Consider the following 25563-nt stretch of genomic DNA (forward strand, 5'->3'; position numbering starts at 1 on the left):
GCAGGATGAGGATATGACTTAGAATTTCTTTGAAGTGTTCTAACTCATGGGAATTGTTTTTCTATCATCTAATCCTGTATGTTTATTGAGTTGGAAAACTCCTTAAAAGCTTGCAGAAAAGACTTCTTCAATTTTTGCTACTGCCTAACCATACTTGGAAAGAAGAGCTAACAACTAAAATAACTTTCAATAGTTTTCAGAATCTCTTCAAATACAAATTACATTGTGGACATTTGTCATCACTCAGTAAATATGAATTATTGTATCATGTTCCACACAGGAGGAGGAACTGGCCTTCACATCAGTGCTGTCCCATTACACTAGAACACAGGTTGGGAGAAAACAGCCTTTCCTGTCTGGGCGCCAGTGTAGTCAGAATACACTAGCTGATTGCTGAGGTTGCTATAATCAAGGGAAACCACCTTAGTCTAAGGAATGACTTCAGGCTTTGCACTATACTGCATATATTAGTTCTTTGTAGGAAATAACAGTGTAATAAATCATAGAAAATATCACTATTTTGGTAAATTAAAGTATTTTGCATAACACAAGAAAAACAAGTACTAGTTATACCATTTTTATTTACATTGTTTGTTACATTGCTTATTCAATATAGAAAAATATGAATACATTCATAGTATTCTCTTTTAATTTGGTAAGTCCATGTTGTCAAATATTGACTATTTTTAATATTGGGTGTCCTACCCAATTAAAATAAGAGGAAGAATGGACCTAGCCAGCAACTCTTATCGCTTGTTACTGATACAGCAGGAACACTCATTCCTCTGTTTAATCCTAATTCCCAAAGACAAGATAGAACTACTGATTACTGTACTGGCTCAGGAATATGTTTTTAAAAGTAGAAATAATTCATTCTTTTTCCCCACGGAAATGCTTAAGGTATACATTAAACACTCCAATGACCAAGGAGAAAATGTGTTTATAAAGTGGTCATGCTACATGAAAACTCAATGGTCAGCCTCACTTCAGTGGACATGTGTGTCAAGCAGAAGTGGGGGCTGAGGTGTCAACATAATTAGGCTAGAGAGAACCCACACTTTCAAGTCAAACTTCTTTTTAAAAATTTTTACAAATAAAATCAATGATTATATCTTTTGGGCATAATAATTAAATGGGTCAAACTTACAAATTAATGCTACAAAATACAGTATTTTCCATGACTTTTAGTTGTAATGTACACTAAGTACAGAAAGAGCTGCACATCTTAAGCTGAATACAGATGACTAGCTTTTTAAAAACCAGACTCTGGACTTATAAACAGAGCAGAAAATGCAAACGCCAAAAACACGATACCTCCGATGATTGTCACTAGAAAAGAGAGAGAGAAGTGAGTCAGCATTCCTTCCACTGTGACGTACAAACAAAACCAAGTGTCCCTGTTTCTCGCTCTCATTAACTGCTCTTGCAAACAATGTCAGTGGCACAGCATTCCTGAATCTTTTTTCTCCCTTTAAAACCAGACCTGTTCTCTGGGCACTACTTATAGAAAGATAAGTTAAAACAAATGTTGGTAAGCAGCAGTTAGACTATAGCAACTCATCATCTTAAACACTCAGGTCTTTATAGGGCCATCCAGATGGCACAGCATATAAAAAGTACTGCTGCCAAGAATGCTAGTTGATGCCCCATAAGCTCAACCCCAACCCATTTTAAATGTTGAAAATGTTCAAGTCTCATACAGACAGGGTCTGCTTATCAAATACTTCAGGCCAAAATTCATATACTTCTACAAGTTTTTCACTGGCTTACAAAACGAGTTTGGCCATATTTTAGATAAACTTGTGATTTTTCTAATTTGTACATATAGGAAAAGAAGTCAGAGCACAGTAACAGGCAATGCATACCGAGGCCTAGGTCAGGCACAGAGGTCAAGTGGTCTCTGGAAAAACAAGAGCTAGCGTTCTATTATCTCCATGATTTTCAAGCATTAGAACAGAGGATGTTTGCATTTTCATTAAAAAAAAAAAAGAGGCCTTACCAGTTCTGACAGAGATTTTTTGTGCTATCATTCTTCCTCCAATTACTGCCAATCCAGTGCATAAGCAATGTCCCACAGTGCCACCCACTGCTACACCGTAAGGATCCTGGAAGCAGATGTAGCTAGTGTTAATTTGTTAAGTTGGAGATGTTAAGTTGGAGAAAGGTCAGTATTAAATAGAACTGGATATGGGACGTGAACCACAAACACCAGAAGTGCTGGTATAAATCCAGGTATACTTGACTTTATTACACAGGAAATAGTTGCTTCAAGGAATGTGGACAGTACAAGGATAGATCTGAATGTATAACTCTTATATGGTATTGTATTGCTGTGCTTCCTGAGAGCAGAAATCCTGATCCTAGCCGGGCGTTGGTGGTTCACGCCTTTAATCCCAGCACTTGGGAGGCAGAGGCAGGTGGATTTCTGAGTTCGAGGCCAGCCTGGTCTACAGAGTGAGTTCCAGGACAGCCAGGGCTACACAGAGAAACCCTGTATCGAAAAAACAAATCCTGATCCTTAACCCTCATGCGCTGAAGGTAAGGAATAAATACTACTAAAATGAACAGGAAGTCTTTACGAAAAGATAACCCAGAAGAGTAGGTAAGGAGGAAGACGGACAGAACATTAGAATGTTTCTACCGAGAGACAAAGAGGCTCTGGAGAGAAGTCCTTGAAGAGGACATCAGGAAGGTGGGAGCCTGGGATGGGGTGCAGGGCTGGAGGTGGCCACTCAGGTCCTGGGCCAGAGGCCAAGGCTCAATGCCTGACTACAAGAGGTCCCTATGAACTCTGAAGCCATCCTTTGTCTTAAGACCTAGGCTGGCTTTAGCACAAGCAGACTTCTGCTATCAAAGTTTAATGAAGACAATGAACTAGATGGGAGTAAGCCCAGGAGAAATAACAACTCTGGTAAGAAGTAGTGCTGACTGGACAGGGGTAAGAGGAGATGAAGGCAGGAGAAAGGCAGATAGATGAGAAGGACACTGAATACTATGAAAGCCATCAGGTGTGACAACCAAGTAACTGAGAAGACACGTGATGAAAAAAGATGGTCTGAGCACTGGTGAACATCTCTGATGTCTTTATTTTTCCTGTGACAAAACTGGAAAAGGTGGTAGGTATATTTTGGTTCATCCCAGAGGAAGAGCCATGAAAGCAGGCCTGGGGCAGCTGGTCACTGGCATCCACAAGTAGGAAGCGGGTGGTGATGACTGCGTGTGTTGAGCTCACCTATGTATAGTCCAGGGCCCTAGACCAGGGAATGGTGCCCCAACTCTTTTAAGTGGGATCTTCTATCATAACCTAATCAACATAGATCACAAGTTAAATCCCACCCTGTGAGGTTGGCAATTGGGCAGCAGAGCAGTCCTCTTAAGCAGCCACAATGTTTTTGAACTTTGGGAAATTAAGAATAGACCAAGCAAGGGGTTTCATTTTCCCCTTAAAGTCAGAGTAGAGGGAGTAATGCAAAAAATCCTCACAAAATTGAGCTGCGAGAAAGGCAAAGATCTACATTACAGGGGTCGGGGGGATGCTGGGGTCTAGGAGTACAGTGTGGCTAGCTGGGATGAAGGAAGCGGAGCAGCAGGTCAGCAGCCAGCTGCGGTGAAGTTAAAAGGCAACACATCTACAGGCTGAACCTAAGGAAGGACCACTATACTACTACAAACTGCTACTCCAGAGCAGTTTTTCCATCTGAAAATAAAATACTAGGGAAAAAAAAATCACTGAGTTAAATAAAGTTATTTTAACAAAGATCCTTCAGAAGCAAAACGGCATGATTCATGAGAAGATTAATGTTAAAGGAACAAACCCAGACAGTTTAAGAGGTTTTTAAACACTGCTGCAGTGCAGGTGATGTGGAAGGATGCTGGCTGGGGCTAGACAGGCCTCTGCACTGCTGTGTCCCATCTGGAGACAGAAACCACAGAACGGCTCATTGAAGAGCCGTGCCCCGCCAGAGGACCCTGGCAGGACCTCTTCCACCACAAGGGCTCATTTTCAAGGCCCAATTCTGAAATTCTAAGAGCTGATGGAAAAATAGAAATGAAGATAGGGCATAACCATTAAGGAGAATTTTTAAAGTTTGCTTTATGAGAATCAAATGGGAAAGATCCTTTTTTTTTTTGTTTTTAAATCTTTTTCATCTCCAAATAAAGCATTTCTAAAGTTCTCTGACAAACTTTTCCCTATGACTTCAGGCCTGGCCTGAAATGCTTCCTATTTTAAACTTGTATTTTATGACAGACATTTCCAAGGATTTAAATGTTTCAGTATGCAATAGTGTAACTGTTGATACAGACTTAAGATCAAGAGCAGGCGTCCTCAGGACGTTGGCACCTGTGAAGACGACTGGCCGCTCCCAGTGATCCATCCCCACTCCAACAGCAAACCAGGAGAGTTCTAAATACATGTACCCAGAGGTGAGACAGAGACAAGCTCCCTTCTGGCCCTGACACAAGGAAGCCCACCTCTCTAAGCTCGTATCTGCTCTCTCAGGGCTGGACAGTGTCCTCTAACTTACACTGCCGAGTCAGCACGAGAGCTGAGGTGGACCAGAACTGCTCTACAGAAGAACGACAGGAGCAGTCCCAAGATGAGCACTGTCAGCACTCTGAGGTCCTTAAATCCAAATTGGTTTTTCTGTATTTTAAAAGTAACCTTCTTTGGGTCAGTGAGAGAACTCAACAGGTAAAGGTACTTTGGAAATTTTCTCTGAACCATTAAAGCAATGTTGAAAAGTGTCTAAAGAGCTGCTCACAATGTAATGATGAGTGACCAAATCCCCCTGGTGACACAAATTCTGCTGGGTTTTACATCTTTCTTTCTTATTTTTATTTTTTTATTTTTTTTATTTTTCTTCAAGACAGGGTTTCTCTGTGTAGCCCAGGCTGTCCGGGAACTCACTCTGTAGACCAGGCTGGCCTCAAACTCAGAAATCCGCCTGCCTCTGCCTCCCAAGTGCTGGGATTAAAGGTGTGAGCCACCTCTGCCTGGCTCATTTTTCTTTATTTTTAAGACAGTCTTAGTATGTAGCTTAGCTACATACTAATTCAAGTTCAGCATTTGTAAGACTCCCCAGTGCTAGGATAATAAGCATGTGATATACTAATTTATATTCCCAATAAGCATACAGAAGTCATGAGCAGAAAATCAAGCAACAAAGCAATAAAGCCACAGCTTTATTTTAGCAAAACACAGTAAAAGAACTCAGCAAGACAAAAAGAAAGGAGAAATTAAATTTGTGTTCAAGAACTAGAGACAGAAAACTCAGGAGGCTAATTCTACGTCATAAAATGAACAGATGTGTCAAACTTCCAGTGTGGGTAGTCCCCTGCAACCCGTGACTGACCCCTGGTATGGAGAAATGTGAACCATGCTCTTGATATAGACGTGGTCAAACACACTCACCTCTCTAGCTGCCAGAACAATGGTAGTGAGTTGAGAGCGATCCCCCCATTCTGCCAAGAATGTTAATGTGAGCGCTTGTACGAAAATGGGTGAGATAAAATGTAACCACTTTTTCTGAGGTATTGCTGTGCTTGTACCAGTTTCAACATCTGGCCCATTTAAGAGTTTGGTTCGCTGGAACTGAAACAAATAAAAAATACCATTAACCCAAGTAAGCCTCTCAATATAGCACAAAGACACTTTTAAATCATATGGCATAGTCTCCAAAGAAAATCTTCCAGCTGCCCTTTAGCCACCAGCCTCATACACTCAATTTTCCCACTCCTCAGCAAACAGTATGCAGGTACTTCAGAAGCATGTAGAACAGTTCCCATGATTTCAACATACGCCATCAACCTAAAAAGCTGACTGTGTTTGGTGGACACTTCCCTCCCTGCCACATTCACAGGAACCCAACCTCAGAGCCGCACTACTATATACAAGTGGGAACTAATGACGCTAATCTGCGTGTACACAACACTTTACAACTTACTTCTTCATCTTTCTTCTTTAACTCTGCTTGCACTTCTTCCAGCTCCTCCTGACCCTCATCTGGGCTCATCTTCAAGCCTTCCCGAAGCATTCTAATGCCAAAAATGGCAAAGAGTGCAGTTGAAACATAGTATGTATACACCCTGGGGATGACTGTTGTGGCATAGCCAAACAAAACTGTAAGGAAATGTCAACAGTGTTAACAGTGTTTCTACTACAGACCAAAGAAACAGTTATATCAAAAAATCTTTACATTATTATTGAAGGAAAACTGGTTCATATTAGACACATCAAATATGTAACAACCTGAAATACTTCTGGTTCTTTCTTTCCACAACAAACTTTAGAATGGCTTCCCAAGACAGGTATGGCCTCACTTCGATGGCATACACACCTGCTATATAGGGACATTACTTAATATGCTGACTGGTTCTCCATTCATACTCAACTAACGGCTGACTTCCCTTACATCTGTGCTAGGCACAGTACTTGAGCTGGGCTATGCTGTCCTCTAAGAATGCCAAGATTTTATAAACTGGAAGCCACACTCTACTCCATAAGTAGATGTTTCTTTGTCACAGATATTAAAAGGTCAAGGAGGACAAGAGTACCTTACAACATAACTCAAACTGCTCTTTCTTGACTATGTAAATTTAGTGTATCACTAGAAGTTCCTTATAGGTATGTGTAGATATATCAATCTGACATATTTTCAATCTCTTACCTTCTGAAAGGGCAAGAAACAGACATTTTACTAACAAAGAGCACTTTGGGAGCTTTCCAGAAGCCATGAAGCAAGCATAGAATGTACCTGTAAGATTTTTCTTATTACTAGAAGTTGAGAAGAGCAAGAACTTGCCACAAGAATAAGGAAGGCAGCCAGACAGGATCCCACAGGCCAGTCTGGACAATGGAGAGAGCTTGTGAGCACAAGAGCAGGAGGAAGGAGTGCACATGGCCAGAGGTCACATGTCTGGAACACATGCCACAATTAGGAAGCTAGCATTTTGAAAGCATCAAGGGAAAATATGCAAGAATTACACTAAATCTCTGGGGAAATCTTGGTAAAGAGCAAGGTATGTATTGTATTTCAGTATCTCTTCACAGGCAGGATATTAACTGCAGGAAAAGACTAAGTAAGAAAATCCTGTCACATGAATGAGGAAAAAAATGAATGCCACATGATTCCATGGGATATTCTGAAGACATGACACCATTGCAGCTCCTAGCCAAGAATATGTAACTTGAGCTTACCTATGCAGAAACATCCCACACAAAAAGACGAGGCCCATGGGGTATGAGAGAAGGTATGACACTATTCTCTAAAACCTGTTGATATCATAAAGTATAATAAAAGTCCAGGTTGTATTTCAGATTTAAAAATAGAAAATCAAACATCTGACCTTGCCTGGATATTGTCCAAGTGGTATGGTAGTCAGCCTGCCTGCCCCCCCCTCTGTTTCTCTCTCTCTCTGCATAATATAGATGTAAATTGTGTGTGTATAAGTACACATTATTTATCTAGACACAGAAATAATAATATATAAGCATACTCAAATATTTTACACAGATTGTACCCAAATGCTAAAGCAATCAGGTAAGGTAGTAACAGTAGGTACACATCTGAGCAAGAACAGTATATCAGTATCATTATACTCTATCTGTATGGCTTTATGGATTTAAAATTATTTCCATAAAAGTCTGCGGAAATGGCTCAATGGGTAAAGTATTTACTGTGTAAGCATGAGGATGTGAGTTGGAATAAACTCATCAAGCTGGACATAGCTGCACGCATCCATCATCTTAGTGGTCATATGGGACCATAGACATAGTGGTGAACAAGAGACCCTGTCTCAAGTGAGAGGCAAAGACCAACAAGTACTCCAGACTGTCCTCTGAGCTCCACAGATGTACTACACACACAGACACTCACAGTCACACAGTCACACAAGCACACACACACACACACAATAGAAAAAGAAAACTTCCATAAGGAAATTAAGCGTTGAAATAAAATTTAGAAAACCTTTTGAAATCCCCTAAATTTATTCTCTTTTTCTCCTCAGATACAATATGCTCCCAACCCACACAGAACTATGATGAAGCCCTCCAGTGAGTGCCTGGATACCCAGATACGTCCAAGCCCCACTGCACTCCTGTCTCAAGGCCCAGGAGCACACACATCATCTATGCTTTAGGTTCCTGCATACACATCCTCTGCATCCCACGCTTCCTAAGGTGCCAGTGGTTAAGTGTAACAATGTTTCTGTGGCTTCTGAAACACAACTGTGTTAGCATGCCACATGAACATCAAGGGAACTACTAAATAACGGTGTAGCATATAGTGTAGGACCCCACTGGACAAGGATCATTTGTGTTCAGGGAGATGAACCACACTAAGGTCAGTGTATGGTATAAACTTAAGAACTGTGTTTCCCTGGAGCTTTCCATCTGATACTATAGAATACTACAGCTGGCTGCAGATGGCTAAACTGTACAAGTGACATCTGGGGTAGGGAGCACCCGGGCAGTGCTTCCCTCTTTTAACTCACATCTCTACTGAGAACAGACCCTTCTGGTGTTTGTTACGCTTGGCTTTTTCCCTCCTTTTTGTTGTTCCTCTGGTTTCCTTCATTAAAAACATTTTCTAAGCCAGGTGGTGTTGAAGCACACCTTTAATCCCAGCACTTGGGAGGCAGAGGCAGGCAGATCTCTTAGTTCTGGGACAGTCAGGGCCACACAGAGCAACCCTATCTCAAAAAATGAAAATGTAAATAAATAAATAAACAGATAATTAAATAAATAAAATCTTTCCTGGTTCTCAAACACCTAAGTCATAGCAGTTCACTCAAGTCAATATTAATATTTCAGTTTTCTCCACCATTGTTAAATATAATAGGTAGAGTACTTAAAATTCTGTGTAAAAAACTATCATGTATAAAAACAGTAATTTGATACATTTCAGAAAAACTTTGTTTGATATACTTGATGGTTCATAAAAGTAACACAGAAACTTTACTAAGCAAGCTACCCCTTCATCCATCATTAGAGGTGATTTTTCATCATAGGATGTAACCCTGACCTCACGAGTTCTGAACTGAGTAGAATGACTGTAACAAAAATTCCTTAATATCTATTTATTTATTTGTATATAACATCTCAGCTATTAAAGATTTTTTTAAAAAAATCAGTGTTGATGTTTTATCTTACTTCACTCTAGCAATAAATATTCATTCACAAACTGACCATAAAATGGGTCAAGTTCCCATTTTAAAATATGATTAAACTTGTGACATATTTACTTTAACTATATACTAACAGCACAGTATGCATACCTTTCTTACAGGAAGATAGACCAGTAGGACACATACAAAGCTGTCTAACAGTCACTGCAGCAGAGCTCCATGAGGAAATCAACCCAGGAAGAACGGATCCCACAGACTCCCAACTGCTAAGCTCATGTGCTTCCTCAGAGGAGTGACAGAGGCTAGTGGTACTTAAGATTCTAGTGGGTAGATCTTATTTTATTTTATTCACTCATTCATTCATTCACTGGATATGGTAGATTTTGTTCATTTGTTTGTTTATTTCATGGATGCCAGTGTTTTGTCTGCATGCGTGCCTGTCCTGAGGAGGTCAGAAGAGGAGGCCCTGGAACTGGAGGTAGAGATGGTTGTGAGCTGCCATGTAGGTGGTAGAAGTCAGACCTGGGTCTCTGCAAGGGCAGCAAGTTCTGTTAACAGCTAATCTACTCTCCAGCCTCAGACTTTATTCTTTTATTGTTTTTGCATTTTTAGTGTGTATATTCCTGAGTTGAAAGTGTGTGCACATGGAAGCCACAGGAAGACATCAGGTCTCTCACTGACCCTAAGCTCAGCAGTTTCAGCTGTCCAGTGAACACCACTGTCTCCACTCCACAATGCTTGGGTTACAAGCACAGGCAGCTATGTGCTTTATGTGGATGCTGGGAATTAAAACTCAGGTCTTCATTCTTACATAGCAAGTGCTCTGACTCATTGAGCCATCTCTCCAGCCCTGCATTGGGTATATTTTTAAATTATTTTTAAAAAGTGTTTTTACTTTTATACAGTATACCAGAAATGAGGTATTTTTAAACTCCTTAAATTTACAAAACTTAAGATAACATCGCATAAAGTATACAAAGATGTTGAGGTCCTAATAGGACTCATGGCTGGCAGGAGGTAGGAGAGGGCAAGAGAAGAACAGCAGACAGCAGAGTGAGGCAAAGGACCGGACTGGGCGCACAGAACTGGGAGAACTGACAGCTGGAGAACTGCAGAGCTGCGCAGATGCATGCTGCATCACAGACCAGGAGCAAGCACTTCCATGTGCTAGTGAAGCCAGCAGCATCAGCACTACACACATTCCAGACAGCCTTCAGACAGCACATCCCAAGTGAAATCACCAGGTTCAAGTCTATTTCTTGCAATATTACTTACTTCTTTCAAATATATATGATATATAAATAAAAATGTATATCTTTATATGAAATATAAATATATACGAAGGGTTCACTGTTAATTTCTCCCAGGTCACTCCCACCCTCTCTACACCCCAACTTCTTCTTTTTTTTTTTTAAGTTAAAGAACTCATCAAGACTATATACTCCTGGGTATGAAGCTATCTACTAGGAAACGGCTGACCTATCAGAAGCTACACTCTTAAAGAAAATGGACTCTTCCTCCACAGTTCCTGAGTTTAAGATGGGGGTCATGAGCCCCTTCCTGGTTTACACAAGTGAATGCTGACAAGTTTGGTCTTGTGCTGGCCACCATAGCTGCTGTGCGTTCATGAGTACAGGGACCTGTCATGTCCAGGAGACACTCTACTGTACGTCCTTGGGCTCTTACAATCTTTAATCCCCTCTTCTGTAACATATTACTTCTAAACAGAAAATTAGTTGCTACTATGAAATATTAATACTTATACTAATTTTTAATTCTAAATCTCTAGAATACTTGAATGTTTATAAAAATACAAGCTGTAATTAAGAATCAAGGCAACAGAGAATCAGAAATGGACCTTGTTTTGCATTTTAAGGAATTAGTTTCATTATGGTAAGAGGTAAATGGCAAAGCCTTCCAAATAAATTATCTCATCACTATAAAACAGAATTATAAGGTAGACAGAAAACCATTAAGTGCACTTAGCTGACTTATTTACTAGGGTATACCATGGGAGGTCAATCTCAACCCCAACTGTGGCTCAAGCGGAATTCTGTGCTCTAACTCTTGAGGTGGCTCTGAAGTACCAACTAAACAATCACCAGTTACTTGCGTATTAAACTGACTTTCTTGTGGCTCAATACCTTACCACTAGAGCCTATAAAGCAGTAAGCCAGAAAGCAGGGGAGAAAGCAGGGTGAGAAACAGTGTAGTGGAAGTAAGCTGAAAGCTCACTTAGTCTGCTCCCTTGTGCCCATCAGGAAGACAGCATGCAGTGCGCTATGGGCTCTTGAATCCTATTTCCAAAATTGCAAATATAAATAAGCTTATCTGGACTGAAGAAAAAGAAAACAAAAACCACTGAAGTAGAATAAAATTAAGGAATTAAGAATCAAGGCTAGAGAGGCTAGAGAGATGGCTTAGAGGTTAAGAGCACTGACTGCTCTTCCAGAGGTCCTGAGTTCAATTCCCAGCAACCACATGGTGGCTCGCAATCATCTGTAAAGGGATCTGATGCCCTCTTCTGGTGTGTCTGAAGACAGCGACAGTGTACTCATATACCTAAAATAAGAATCAAGGTTATGAGATAGCTCAGTGGTTAAGAGGACTTGTTGCTCTTGCAGAGGCCTGGGTTCAGTCCCCCACACCCAGAAGGTGAGTCACCACCATTTGAAATCCTTTCTGAACTCTGCAGGTACCAGGCATATATGATACACCTACATACATACAGGCAAAACACTCATATATGTAAAATAAATCAATTTTACATATGAATAAAAATTAAGGATAAAAACTACCAGTGAATAAATGATGAGAATATGTATTTGGCTCTGGCTCTGAATAACTAAAAATTCCACTTATGTAAAATCTGGGTTTTAGTAATGTGATATACTGAAACCATTTGCTGTTTACTTAATTCTGGGGATAAGCAGTTTCCAATGTTAACTGGGTGATTCAAGCCACACATATACTTTCCCTCAATTCATTGTGCTCCCCGGTAAAGCACCCTTACCTGACAAGCATGTCATCAGGGCCAAAGCAAGCATAGCACCAGCTAGCACAGTCAGCCGGTTATAGCGCATCGCCATGATAGCAGCTATGAAAAACGTCTTGTCACCGAGTTCGGACACTATGATAACTGATATGGCAGCAACAAACGCATGGATAAATCCCAGATTCGTCTGGGCAGCTGCATCTTCTCTGTTGGTATGAACTGGGGCTGCTGGTGTCAATCCTTTCTGAAAATTAAAAAAATAAACACAACTTTTAAGTCATTTAATTGACATTCTTTTATTTTAATGAGAAGAGTAGTTATTATTATTACTGGTGGTAGTCATTCCAGTGAATGTACTGCTTTATCTGAATGCCATTCGTAATAACAACAGCCCATAACCCAGCTCTCTATACAAAGTAATTCAGAAGAGTGCATTACATCTAGACATCCTAAGCACGCCTGACAGTCAATTGATTGCTCTCTCATTCAAGTTTTACTAGTAATTTGGGAAGACTTGGTATGTCTATCAAGCATTCACTGACACTGTAAAGGACTGAGTAGGATCCAAAAGGCTCTCAGAGGTTCCAGCCAGAGGTGGCTTTAGTTAAGACAAGGTTTAATATAGCTACATGTGCAGATGGTCTATGATGAACTCTAAAAATATCTTGAAATGTCATTTGGTAAAAAGGCAAAGCAGGCTTGGTAGGTATTAACATGAAAGTATGACAAAACTTAATTGGCCTCCCAAAGTTCACTGGAACATTCTGAGGTCCTGCCCTGTAAGAAGGCATAGATCTCTAAAGATCACCTGAAATGAAGAGATTCTAAAATAGGGATTGGCAAGCCAGCAGAGGCCAACCCAGCATGTTTACAATTTAGAGATTATAAAAAATAGAAAGAGGGGGGAAAGGGAGAGTGGAAGAGGGAAAAGCCATAAGGAAGACTGTACAGCAGAGAGTTCCTGTAGCTCAAGGAATAGAGGTGACCTGTGAAATCTAATATATTTAGTTCCTAGCTCCTTAGTAACAAACTTCACTGGCTGGAACTCTAAGGTCAGATGAAACACCAGCAAGACATGGAGCGTATGTTTCAGAACTGGGAAAGTTATGCGGCTTTATCTATACTATATGTAACACCTTCAATTTTTATTGTGTGCATTATTCCTTAACATAGGACATAAATTTGACTTCAAACACTACAAGACACAACAGAACTATAATAACCCAGACTATTAATTAAGCAAGGACCATTTTACAGGCTGTCTTCCTATCAGCACTTTAGCTTTATCTATGCTGAGATTCCTTTAAAATGAGCTTCTAGCTAGTCCAATAGCCTATGAACATTAAGCACCCCAAAACACATAGGCACTTCAAGTAGGGCATCCTAAGCACATAATTTACCTGCCAGACTGCCTCACCCTTCCTCCCTACACTCCCCTGTGTCTATACGACACAGGAAATGACTATCAGCTAATGCTGTCCTAAAGTCACTGCCCTGTTGCCTTGTCCTCCTAAGTACTGGGATTGATTACAAGCATCAGCCACCACACAAAGCTAAAGTGTTTATGAAAGACTTCTCAAAATTTCAGGATCTGAAGTTCAAGAAAAATTTCAGGAGTAAAAAAAAAAAAAATATATATATATATATATATACACACACACACATACATATATCTTAAATGATATATATATCATTTAAGATCACTTAGCTCCAAACCTTGAAAAAGAGAAAAATTTGCATTTTAAATCAAATTACAATAGAAATAAACACTTTATATTTTCATGGTTTTATAAGCCTTTAGTCCTTGGCCATATTATTTAGTCTGTTCTTCTATGAAATAAAGAATGAAGTTTGCCTGAAGAACACAATAAAGGAAGGTGCTAAGAGAGAAGGCTCAGTGCTCTTCAAGAGGATTCAGACTTGGTCCTCAGCATCTACACAAGGCATTTCACATTAGACATCCTGTCTGAGTTAGGTAAGCAGACACCATGACCAAGGCAACTCTTATAAAAACAATATTTAATTGGGGCTGGCTTACAGGTTCAGAGGTTCAGTCCATTATCATCAAGCCAGAGCATGGTAGGCATGGCACCGGAAGAGGTGAGAGTTCTACATCTTCATCGAAAGGAAGCCAGGAACAGACTGGCTCCCACGTGGAGCTAGAAGGAGGTTCTCAAAGCCCATCCTCACAGTGACACACTTCCTCCAACAAGGCCACAACTCCTCATAGTGCCACTCCTTGGGCCAAATACATACAAACCATCACATACCCTCTCCTGGCTTCCACAGGCATGCATGTGACACACATTCACCACCACATAGATACACACACACATAAAGTATTTTAAGGGTAAGTCCAGCAAATGACTCACTGAATAAAAGTACTCGCTGTCAAACTTGATTACCTAAGTTTGATGCCCAAGACTCATGGTGGAAGGAGAGAACCGACTCCTCCACGCTGCCTTCTGATCTCTGTGCATATCTGCATGTCCAGACACACACACAATGAAGTAAGACAAACACAATCCTTCCTAGAGAAGGCAAGAACACTACATCTACAGCTCTCTCCACTTACCAAGCCAGTCCTGGACTGCCAAAAACAAACTATCGGGATACTGTCAAGACAGAGATGTTTCAGAATTAAGCATCATAATTGTCCCATTTGGGGCTGGGCCACCCACAGGCACTTATTCTCTGCATTCTGACCAGTTCAGGTATCTGTAGTGGCCTCTGACTGCTGGGAAAAGCTGCTTTGATGAACACTGAGCTGCACTTACCTATGGATGAAAGCGTGAGCATTTACAAGTACAGACCAACAGCACTAACTGGACTCAGTAGGTTGCGTGTATAATCATATATTTGTGTGTATATACACACACATACATAATGTACATATAACAATGTATAAATTTGAGAGAGGACACTAGTGGCGTCAGAGGGGGTAAAGAGAGGCGTAGAAATTATGCAAATACAATATACTTCTGTGGTAGTTTGAATAGGTTTGGCACCCAAAAATTAATTTGTTTCAATTCTTGGCCATAGGGAGTGGCACTATTAGGAAGTGTGCCATTATTGGAGGAGGTGTGGCCTTGTTGAAGGAAGTATGTTGCTGTTTAAGTAGGCTTTGAGGTCTTCTAGACTCAGGCTCCACGCAGGGTACATGAGAGACTCCTCCAGACTCCTGTGGAAGACAGTTTCCTCCTGTGACCTTCAGATCAAGATGTATAACTCTTAGCTCCTTCTCTAGCACCACGTCTGCCTGGACACTGCCATGGTTCCACCATGATGACAATGGACTAAACCTCTGAAGCTGTATGCCAGCCCCATTAAATGTCTTTGTTTATAAGAGTTGCCTTGGTAACAATGTCTCTTCACAGCAATAAAACTCAATGACAACTCCTATGTGAAATACTCATTTTTTTTAAAAAAAAATGAAATATTAATTAGATCAGAATCTGTTAGCATTTATCTACTGATCACCATGGAAGGAACGGCTCCTTGGTCTGGTAAACCTTCACTGACTTAGTAGAGTGGCTAAATCCACAGCACTGGAATCAGACTGCCTGGGTTCACATCCAAAGCATTACCAATATGACCTTAGTCATCCGCCAACTAATGCAGCCATGACCCCAAACTGTGAGAGTTTCAGGTGAGTCAAGCCCTCAGGCTATGCCTGTATACAGCAACACTCAGATCTTATAAAACACAACAGAACCAGCTCACTAGACTTTAATGAACTACTTCATGTCACTTCACTGATGAACTGCAGAGAGAATAGTTTACGTCTAGAAACAACATGTAAACCCTTACCTGTATCTATTCAATTTCAATACTTTCTATCTAATCACACTAGTTCCTAAAATAATCTCCTTTCTCCCAAAGAAGCCAGCACAGCAACACTTCACACAAAACACCAGAAGCTAAAAAAGTTTGCCTTATAATGGTTTAAATTTTTCCACTTTAAAAAGTAAAAAACTGGCAAAATTATTTGAGAAAGCAAGGATGCAGCTTTAATTTATATGCAGCATTTTTTAAATTGCCAAGAAGTCGTCTACCATTTTTTCCATACTATCTTTGCAGTGGTATGTCATATGCTGATAACTCCCACTTGCTCAGTCATTGGCAGCTTGAGAACAGCCTCAGTCAGTCAGAATTCCCTTCCCAGTGCTCTTCATTATGCTCCGTTTGTCCAGACTCCTCAAACCCTTTTTATCCTCAGTCCCTGACATCCAGCCACATGGAACCATGATAGTGTGTGGCAGAAGGGTTGACAACAGCAAAGGTGAGGACAGGAACACTAGGAAGCTGAAAGTTCTGTAGTAGAAACAAGTATCAATGAAATGCTGATAATGAAGAGACAAAGCAACTAAATGTCTAACCAACAGGGATCTATTAATATTTTTATAAAGTATGCTGGCTGTAAAGATGGTTCAGTTATACACAGATAAATAAATGTAATTTTAAAAATTCAAGATTATGGAGGTATAAAAATAATAATGTTCTATAAATACTAATATTGAAAAACTATTAAAATGCTTTAGATGAAACAGTTATGATATATGGCATCATCATATAGAGAGAGGGAAGGAAGTTATATACGTGATTCTAAATGCACCCCGGTCTCAAGAAACAGTGGACATTTCCAGAGAAAGAATTAGAATCACAAAGGGTAAGTCACTGTTCCTTAAAGAACTAACTACTTTGCAGCTCTGTGGACTGTAGAGTTCCTGTGGTAATTACAACTCTGCTGCTATAACCTCAGAGGAGCAGCTGTCAAATACTTTATGAAACAGCATGGCTCTGTTCTAAAGGAACTTTACTTAAAACACCAGCCAGCCAATCTGGTCTGTTGAGCCACAAATTAGACTATGAGAAGGCAAAGCGGTACTTCTCATCATACAGCCAGAATTCTGTATCTTCTAGATTTTTGCCATCATGCACCCAGGTATGAATACCTTGTATGCATCACTTCAAAGACCTCTCTGAAGAAAATCTCCCCCCCCAACACACACACACACACACACACTGTATTTTTATTCCCAGGTGCTTTTCTCATTGTTCTGAGAATGGCTATTTGATGGTTTGTATATGCTTGGGTCAGGGAGTGGTTGCTGGAGTAGGTGTGCCACTGTAGGCGTGGGCTTTAATACCCTAGTCCTAGCTACCTGGAAGTGAATATTCTGCTAATAGCCTACAGATGAAGATGTAGAACTCTCAGCTCCTCCTGCATCGTGTCACCATGTTCCCACCTTAATGATAATGGACTGAACCGCTGAACCTGTAAGTCAGCAATAATTAAATGATAAGTGTTGCCTTGGTCATGGTGTCAGTTCACAGCAGTAGAACCCTAACTAAGACAGGCTACACTTTAACACTTGAGTGGCCATGCTGCTGAGTGTTCCAAAGGAGCCATCTCACTTAAGGATGCCTCACTGGATTCATCTACACATCTGCACCCAAAACCACAATATTTAAAATATGGAAGTGTAAAACTTATTTCCCAAATCTCCAGCTCTTCTCTGAAACATCTGAGGCATCATGCTTGCCCAACTATGTGTAATCTAATAGAAATAGTTTATTCCTATAGCTTTTTCTTGCCATCCTAACCATATACAAAGAACTATATACCAGAAGGTTGAGTTTCCTTAATGTTCAAGGTAAAATCATAGTCATTATTCTTCTTTATATAAACCCTGGGGCTGGGAGGGGCCTTAGAGCTAAGAATCTTGAAGAATAGGAATATTTTCAGAAATTCATCCCTCAGTATTAGCTGCATGCTTCTGGGTTTCTAGATACACAGGATGTTACTTTGTAGAATTTAACAGACTAGGATTACACATGCACCCATGCTCTACATGGGCTGGTTTGCTCAGTGAAGCGATTTTCTGCTCCAGTGAAAACAATTGTGCTCCTCTCCCCACAGGACTCCAAAGAGCCACTGTCGTCTTGGTTCCTCATATCCAGTGGAAGAGCCCATGGGATTGCGAGTTTCATGGATGTCCTTAGCTGGGCTCTAGTCTCCCCACCTGTGCACACTAAGTATGGTGTTGCAACACAGGCAATTTTCAGATGTGGTTATAATTTATAACCAGCTGCCTTAAGTAACAGAGTACCTGGAATAACGTAAGCAGCACATTCAATCATTTAAAAGGCCATAAGGCCAAAGTGGAGGTTTTCCTACAAAGCACAAAGTACAGCTGCCAAAGTATGTTGAGGCCATACCCGAGAGAATTATCTTGCTTGTTGGATAACCAACCTATCTGTAGATAGCTAACTGGCCAGGTCAGTCACCACACCTATCTGTAGATAGCTAACTGGCCAGGTCAGTCACCACAACTGTCAAATCCCTGCAAAACCTCTCTTTAAAAGAGAAACTTGGGATATAATATGATACCTTAGGAAACCTATTCAGTGGTGGGGGTAGAGGAAGAAAGGAAGAAGGCAGACAGAAATGAAAAGGCTGACTGGACTGTGACAGTACACTGTTGATTACTATACCGAACATCAGGGCAACTACCAGTTACTAAGTGGGTCCCTGAGTTACTAAGTAGATGCCAGTCATTTTCACATCAATTCACTTGACTGGCAGAAAACCATAAAGGCTGTGATCCTAACTGAACCCGAGGTGTTAGGCTTAAAACGTTAAAGAAAGCAGGTAGTCATGTCAAATGAAGACAGGAAAAGAGCTCTGGCCTTAGTAATTGGCTAGGTTACAAGTGTGCTTCAAAATGATGGGATGGAGGCCTGCAGGGAAGGCTCCGCAGGTGAGAGTTCTAGCTGCTCTTAGTATTCTTTATAGATAAGTAAGTCTCAAAAGGTCAGAAGGGCAAGGAGGGAACTCAGATGATGAAAGATTAAAGCAAAGATCAGCTGACAGGTATCTCTCCAGCAGAAGTAGTTTTAAAGCCGCAGAACAGAAACTAATGGGGCCCAAGTAGTGCTAATTAAGGCCCCTCATTTGTTCTTCCCTTCTCAAAATAGGATAAACTGTGTAAGTGGAACTAAAGGAAACAACGGGAGGGACAGAATGAAAGAAGCAAAGGCAGAATGCACTGGAGATCAGAGGAGATCAGAGCAGGGAAGGGCTGGGCTACGGCTGAAAGATGGAGCTCTTTCTAACAGGCATAAGACCCTGGGTCAGTCCACACACTGCCCCTCCTACCAAAAACAGGGGAGGAGAAGGAGGAAGGAGGGAAAGGATGACAGCCTGATCCAACATGTGAAAAGACAGAATGAACACAGAAGCTAACACGCTGAAGGGTGTGCAGTTTCAACCCAGGCACTGGGTTCACTTCTCAGTTACACATTACACCACAAGAAGACATGAAATACTAGAGTGTTTGCTTAGAGTGTTCCAGAGACACCACTATGTCAGTATTTTAATACATGAAACACAAACTGCATCTTGAGAACAGGATCAGCAACTTGTAGTTAAACAAAAAATCTTTGCAGAGGGTTGGGAAGATGGCTAGTCTTGGCTGTAGCACAGGCCTGGAACCTCAGTGCTCCTCCAACAAGAGAATCCTCAGAAGCTTGCATGACATCCAGCAGGGTATACACAGCATAAAACAAGAGACTCTGCCTCAAACGGCCGGCGGACAGTGAGAATCCAAGACAAACAATAGTCACCCTCTCACTCCATACATATATCATGGCACACTTGTGCCCACTGTCTCATATTACACACACACACACACACTCCTACACATAAATTCTCACTTAGGAAACTCTGGTTCTTGGAAGACCAGGTCTCACTACATAGCCTAGGCTGCACTCAATCTGAAGCCTCCTATTATAGCTTCCCAAGTGCTGAGATTATAGTGTGTTTCACCCACCACACCATTATCAAGAGGAAATGTCAACAAAGATGCAATTCCCATTCTAGCCATATAGTTTAATGAACACACATGTGACTGTATTGTATTCTCCTTTACTTATGATGAAACCAGGAAGGATACTTGCTTTGAAACAAAATCTATACTTTGCCACCAATAGACTGATTCCATCCCCCTTAAAATTTATATATTGCTTAACAAGAAGTTATTAAGTAAAAGGTGACATCATGTTCAGAGATACGGAATTTGAAGCAATGCTTAGAACTAGCTAAGTCTCAACAGTACTGACAAAGTCAGAACAAGCCTTTCCAGAAAATATTGAAATATGCAAAAGAGACAAAACAAAAAGCCATCCAACTTACAACAATGGCCCTGCAGACAAACCCAATTTTAAAAGAGCACAGTGATTACAGACTGGGGCAGGAGTAGCATCTTACTATGGGGCTGGGTCTATAATAAAGTTCTAAGCAAGAACACAGCACAGGCTAATGTAAAACTCAGTCCTATGGTTACACGTGTTTGCCACCATGACCTGATAAAGCATTTTACTGCAAGTTTTCATTACAATGTCTGAGACTTTCTGGGTGACCTAAAATATTATTTTATTTTTACTAATATTACATTTGACTCCTATTAGAGTATACATTTAACAATTACATTTTTGTAAGATTTATTTTTGATTAACATTTAGCAACTTTGTTTTATGAACTTAACCATTCTACTACGTGTTTACATATTTAGAGCTGATTACTTAGTTTTACTGATTTTTCTTAAGCGGTCTTTTGATGACCTAATAACACCAAATAAATGGAGTACCAAAAGCATCATTTCATGCAGAGGTCACCTTGGGAAACTCAAGTCTTCACAGCTCAAAGCATCAATCACTATCATGAAGAAGCTGAGATCTGGGTGTTGAAGAACACACAGAAAGAATGCAGTTTAATGAAAATGGGAAAACAATGGCTTCTGTGGAGGTGCCTGCACAGTGAGTAAGCAACGAACAGCAAGGAGAGTGTGAAAACAAGACCTCAGCAAGACCAGATAACAGGACTGTGTATGTAGGTCTACCAGCAGTGCTCTGCAGCCAGCTTAGTTCCTCCATCAGAACATACAGGATTTATAGTCTGCCCAGAAAAGAAACAAGACCAGGACCAAACTAAGGTCACTATCTGCAGCATAGAAACTGCAGTTTATTCATGACTGTATGTTCACAGGGAACACCACTGCTCCTGCCTCAGCTTCCCAAGGGCTAGTACAACTGTATATCACCACTGGCCTTCTTTTATAACTAGATTATAAAGACAAAGAACACTCGACATACAGAGAACCCTGTCTGAAAGCTTGGCCACCTTCTGAACCCAGTAAGATACAACTACTTGTCTGCACTGTCTCTTCTACCAGAATGCCTGCCAATGAAGACAGGCTTTCCCCCTTTATTCTCACAGTTCACTTTCAACACGGTGGCCTCAAAAGGTTAAATTTAGATATCCCATCCTTTTAAATCATCCACTGCATACAGCTGCAAAGTCAGCTGAAACCCAGATACTCAGCAAATCTGACTCCGTTTTTATCATTGTTAAACTGCACTTTGATCATTTATATCACTGCACAGAAGCAAGAGGTACTGTTATTAAATGGTTTAAGAAACATATTAGAAAATATTTTTTCACTGTACTCTATAACTACGTGAAAAGTTATGCAAAAACATAAAATGAGACAATGTTTTGCTATTAAATATAGACTGTCAATTCCTAACGGGAAAGAACTACCAAAACATATGAAAATATTAAAATAATGAACCATAGCGTCTGCAACCCCTTAGTTGCAAAGACAAGCATCCGTAAGAGCTCTTAACTGAGGCCAACATATAGGTCTTTACCACTGTGACCCTAAAGGACTGTAATAAATATAGCTGTGCCTGCCAGCATTTCTGTCTCAAAAACTGTAATATGACTATGACCTCCATGAAATGCCTAAAAAGTTATACATTCATAAACTGCACTCTGGCACCGAGGGCTGCTTCACTCCCAGTGGTGACTGGTTTAAAGCAAGCTTCTGATGCTGAGCTCTGTGGCAGTTGCTCAAGGCCGACTCAGCATTTCAGAGCAGGTTCAGAACCAGATCTATAGACAGACTATGGCTGACAGCGTCATCGGAATGGCAGCAACAATGCTGATCCAAGGTTGAAGGAGGTAGAGTGAGCAGAGAAGCCCCTCCCTCCCAGTGCCTCTATGTCAAACAACTAGAGCCCTGAACTCTGAGGGCCAATGACTCCACTTCTACATCTGCCACCTGGCTTGTACAGCTACCTGAAGGCCACTCTAGCTCAAACACTTCTAATCTGCCCATACACTCCCACCTGTATGTCTGAGTGTCTGTGTTAAACTTTACAAGGGTCCCAGAATCAACAATGAAATAATCAGTTGCAGTTCATTTTCTAAGCTAAAACCAATCAATTAATGAACAAAATCACAGATAGCACATAATATAAGCTGAATTTTTCTTAACTTCATCTAATAAATCCTTTAGTAAGTAGAAGGAGGCTGGATATATAGTCTTAAAAAAGCTTTTTTTCCTGCTTGACTTCATTTTATAGTTTTTCCATGAAGGTAATTAAAACCTGTTAAGAACTGAAGTGTAAAATCTTAGAATTTTCTCATACAAAATTACTTATCAAATGCCAACAACATACAAGGTCTCAGGAAAGAGAAAAAAGAATAAGATATAACAATGTTCTAAAGTCATCAACACGCTGAAGAGCAGACAGAAAACAAGAAACCAAGTCAGAAGCAAGAGTGTAAAAACAGATAAAACATAAAAACTCTCAAAAGGAGTTGGAGGTGGGCATCAAGAGAAAAGGCTTAACTGTTAACCATCAACACTAAAACCCATTAGAATAAACAAATAGCTGGGGGGTGGGGGGAATTCAAGCTAAAGCAAGGAGTGCAGACAGCACAGCTCCTGGTGGGATGAGAAGCAGGGATCTGGTTTCCAGCTCTGGTTCTGCTAAGAATTAGGTTTTCTGAACCACCACTCTTCTCAGACCTGCACTGCCCTATCCACAAGCAGGAAATGTCACCAGCTCTGCCTGCTTAACAGCTCACTCAACCTTAACTTCACTATAACTAAAGTTCCCAACAGGTGCTTATTTATCTGACTTCTTCCTGAGTACTTCCAGTAAGGAGAATTTTTCCTTATTTCTCAAGACCATTACTACATTCTGGACAGACAATTCTTAGAAAGTACTTGCTGTGTAAAGACCAAACTCAGAATCACAGAAATTCCTGATACTACATAGAAAAACAAAATACTGAAAAGGCCAAACAATATAACATGAACTATGAAGAAATGAAAACTCCCATTACTCAGAAAGTGCTCTTCTAACAAGGGCATCTTGGGAAAGGTTCCAGACGTTTCTGCTGGCTCTTGAAGATGGGAAGCGTCCTGACCCACAGGCCTCAAGCTTCGATTCTGTTGTAAGGTCTTTGTTTAGGGGAAGCTGGCAAGAAAGCACATGTCAGGTTTCAGTTCTGGATGCCACTGGTTTAGAAAACAGTGAGGCAGTGGTGGGTCCCTAAAAGAACTGGGGTTTAGCTAGAACAGAATGGTGAAGAGAGCATCATCCATCCCGCCGACACCATGATCTGTACTGAAGTCAAGACAGCCATTCTCTTAGAGGGCAGATAGGGATGGAAGTAGAAAATTGAATGGACCCTAATAAGAGACTAAAAAACTCCAGAATGCAGGAGTCGAAATTGGAAATGAAGTCTAACGCGGAGGAAAGTAGCATGGAAAGGAGAAATTCTACGAACATAGATTAAAAGGTTAATTGCTAGCTATCTGGTAAAGGTTAAAGAAACCACGAGGCTCTGGGTTACTTATAAGTGTAGTCTTGTGATCCCTCACTATAGAGCACTCGACCATCAGACACAAGTCTCTGCGTTCAAGGGCAACTTCTTTCAAGCCAAAGCACGTTTTAAAAAGGGAGGGTGGCAATGCATAATCTCTAGACTACTGTATCTGACAAAGAACCACAGGGTGTGTCGAGCTGAATTCGGGTGAGCATCTCTGGTTGGGTTGCTTCAACAACGACACGACGGATGTGATGATACTTCGAGAAGTCCGAGAAGTCAGTCTCCCAGCTGCTCTGTACTAAAAACTTTCTTCTTGGGATGACTATTTCCAGTCTTTTCAGGTTGGCACGTTCGATCAGCAGGACGCAGAAACCAGAGCAAGCCTGTCGGTACCAGCGATCTAGAGGACCTCTGGGGACCCCTGGCTGGGGCTCTCGCTTTCCCTTCCCCCAAGCAGTCAGGCAAAGCCAGGCCGCGCCTGGGAAAGCAGCCTGTCACCCTCCTCCCAGCGAGGCTAGCAGGGGCCGGCTCCCCTCCCCCAGCCGCTTCAGATAGAGGGCGGCGCCGCCAGCGCCGGAGCCTGGTACCCGGCAGCCCGCTCCGCTGCCTCAGCCTGGCCCATCCCCACCAGCCTCGGCTCTCACCTCGGCCCGGGCTGGCTCGAGGCCCTGCACTGCCGCGGGCTGCGGCTGTAGCTGCTGGGCGGGCGCCGGCGGCTCCTGGTTCCGGTGGCTCAGGTCTTCCTCCGGGCCGGCGCGGACCCCGACAGGGGCCCAGAGCAACGGAAGCAGCAAGAGCACGAGCAGCCGTCGCGTCGGGGCCCGGCCGCTCCCCCGGGCCGCGGCCGCCATCCCGCCTGCCCAGCCGGCACCGCGCTGTGGCAGGAGGAAGTGCAGGCGAAGGGAAGCGTCGAGCCCGGCGTGCCGACCGGCGCGTCCGTCAGGCCTCGCCGCAGCACAGCGGGCAGCCTGTAGCACGCGGGACGCGGAGACTCGGACAGACCGGCGGCGGGCGCTCCGCAGCAGCCGGGCAGCAGAACCTACACACTCCTCCAACTGCCTCAGCGGCCCAACTCCTCGGGCCCCGCCCCCTGGCCAGGACGGCCTTCCATTGGTCCGACGTCAGCCCGGCGTCATGACGTTTCCGGCAGGTTGAGGTGCGGCTCGCGCACTGGTCCTATTGGACCCGGCTTGCCGGGGCAGGTAGCTGGTGACGGATGATTGACTCTCCCTGCATCCTTTCGTGCCCCACCAGAGACCCTTTACCCTCTCGGCCCTGAAGAGGTCAGGCTGCAAGGCTCCTACCAGAACTTCCTCAAGAGCCTTAGGTCATTAAAGCCGCCGCCACCTCCACTTCTATAAACTGTCAAGTGAGTCCCAGCGCCGCTACTTACGTGGCACTCTTTGGAAGGAACTGCCACACCTTTAAGTTACGATCCACCCACCCTCACCGAGTCCCTGTGCCGCCTGCACAGAATATTCTTCGGGGTGGGGGTGGGGGGTCCGTCCATATGCTGGTTCTTTGAAGGCTCTGAAATAGGATTCGGAAGTAAGAGATGAAAACGTCCAAGCTTTATTTTAAAACATTGTTGGATAACCTCAGACCAAAAGTCATCTAACACTGCCCTGGCTCAGACTGCCTTACCCTATCGGATATCCTGAAAAGGTTTGGCGTGGTTAGGACTTCTGTGGGATGGAGGCCTTGGGTAGGCAAGACTAGATGTCAGGAAAGAATGGTTAGTTTGGCTTTA

General features: G+C 42.0%; 1 protein-coding gene across 1 annotated transcript; it reads right to left on the minus strand.

Annotated features, from left to right (window-relative positions):
- Window positions 1-561: 561 nt before the first annotated feature.
- Tmem165 (transmembrane protein 165) lies at window positions 562-24919 on the minus strand. Its single transcript, XM_028780758.1, has 6 exons — window positions 24458-24919; window positions 12143-12368; window positions 5946-6121; window positions 5414-5593; window positions 2000-2105; window positions 562-1329 (listed from the first exon to the last, which is right to left on the minus strand). Exons 1-6 carry the CDS (start codon window positions 24662-24664, stop codon window positions 1253-1255), a joined length of 972 nt encoding a protein of 323 aa, XP_028636591.1. The 5' UTR covers window positions 24665-24919; the 3' UTR covers window positions 562-1252.
- Between the last annotated feature and the right edge of the window lie 644 nt (window positions 24920-25563).

This window comes from Grammomys surdaster, unplaced genomic scaffold, assembly GCF_004785775.1.
Source record: "Grammomys surdaster isolate TR1022 unplaced genomic scaffold, NIH_TR_1.0 372, whole genome shotgun sequence".
Taxonomy (NCBI): domain Eukaryota; kingdom Metazoa; phylum Chordata; class Mammalia; order Rodentia; family Muridae; genus Grammomys; species Grammomys surdaster.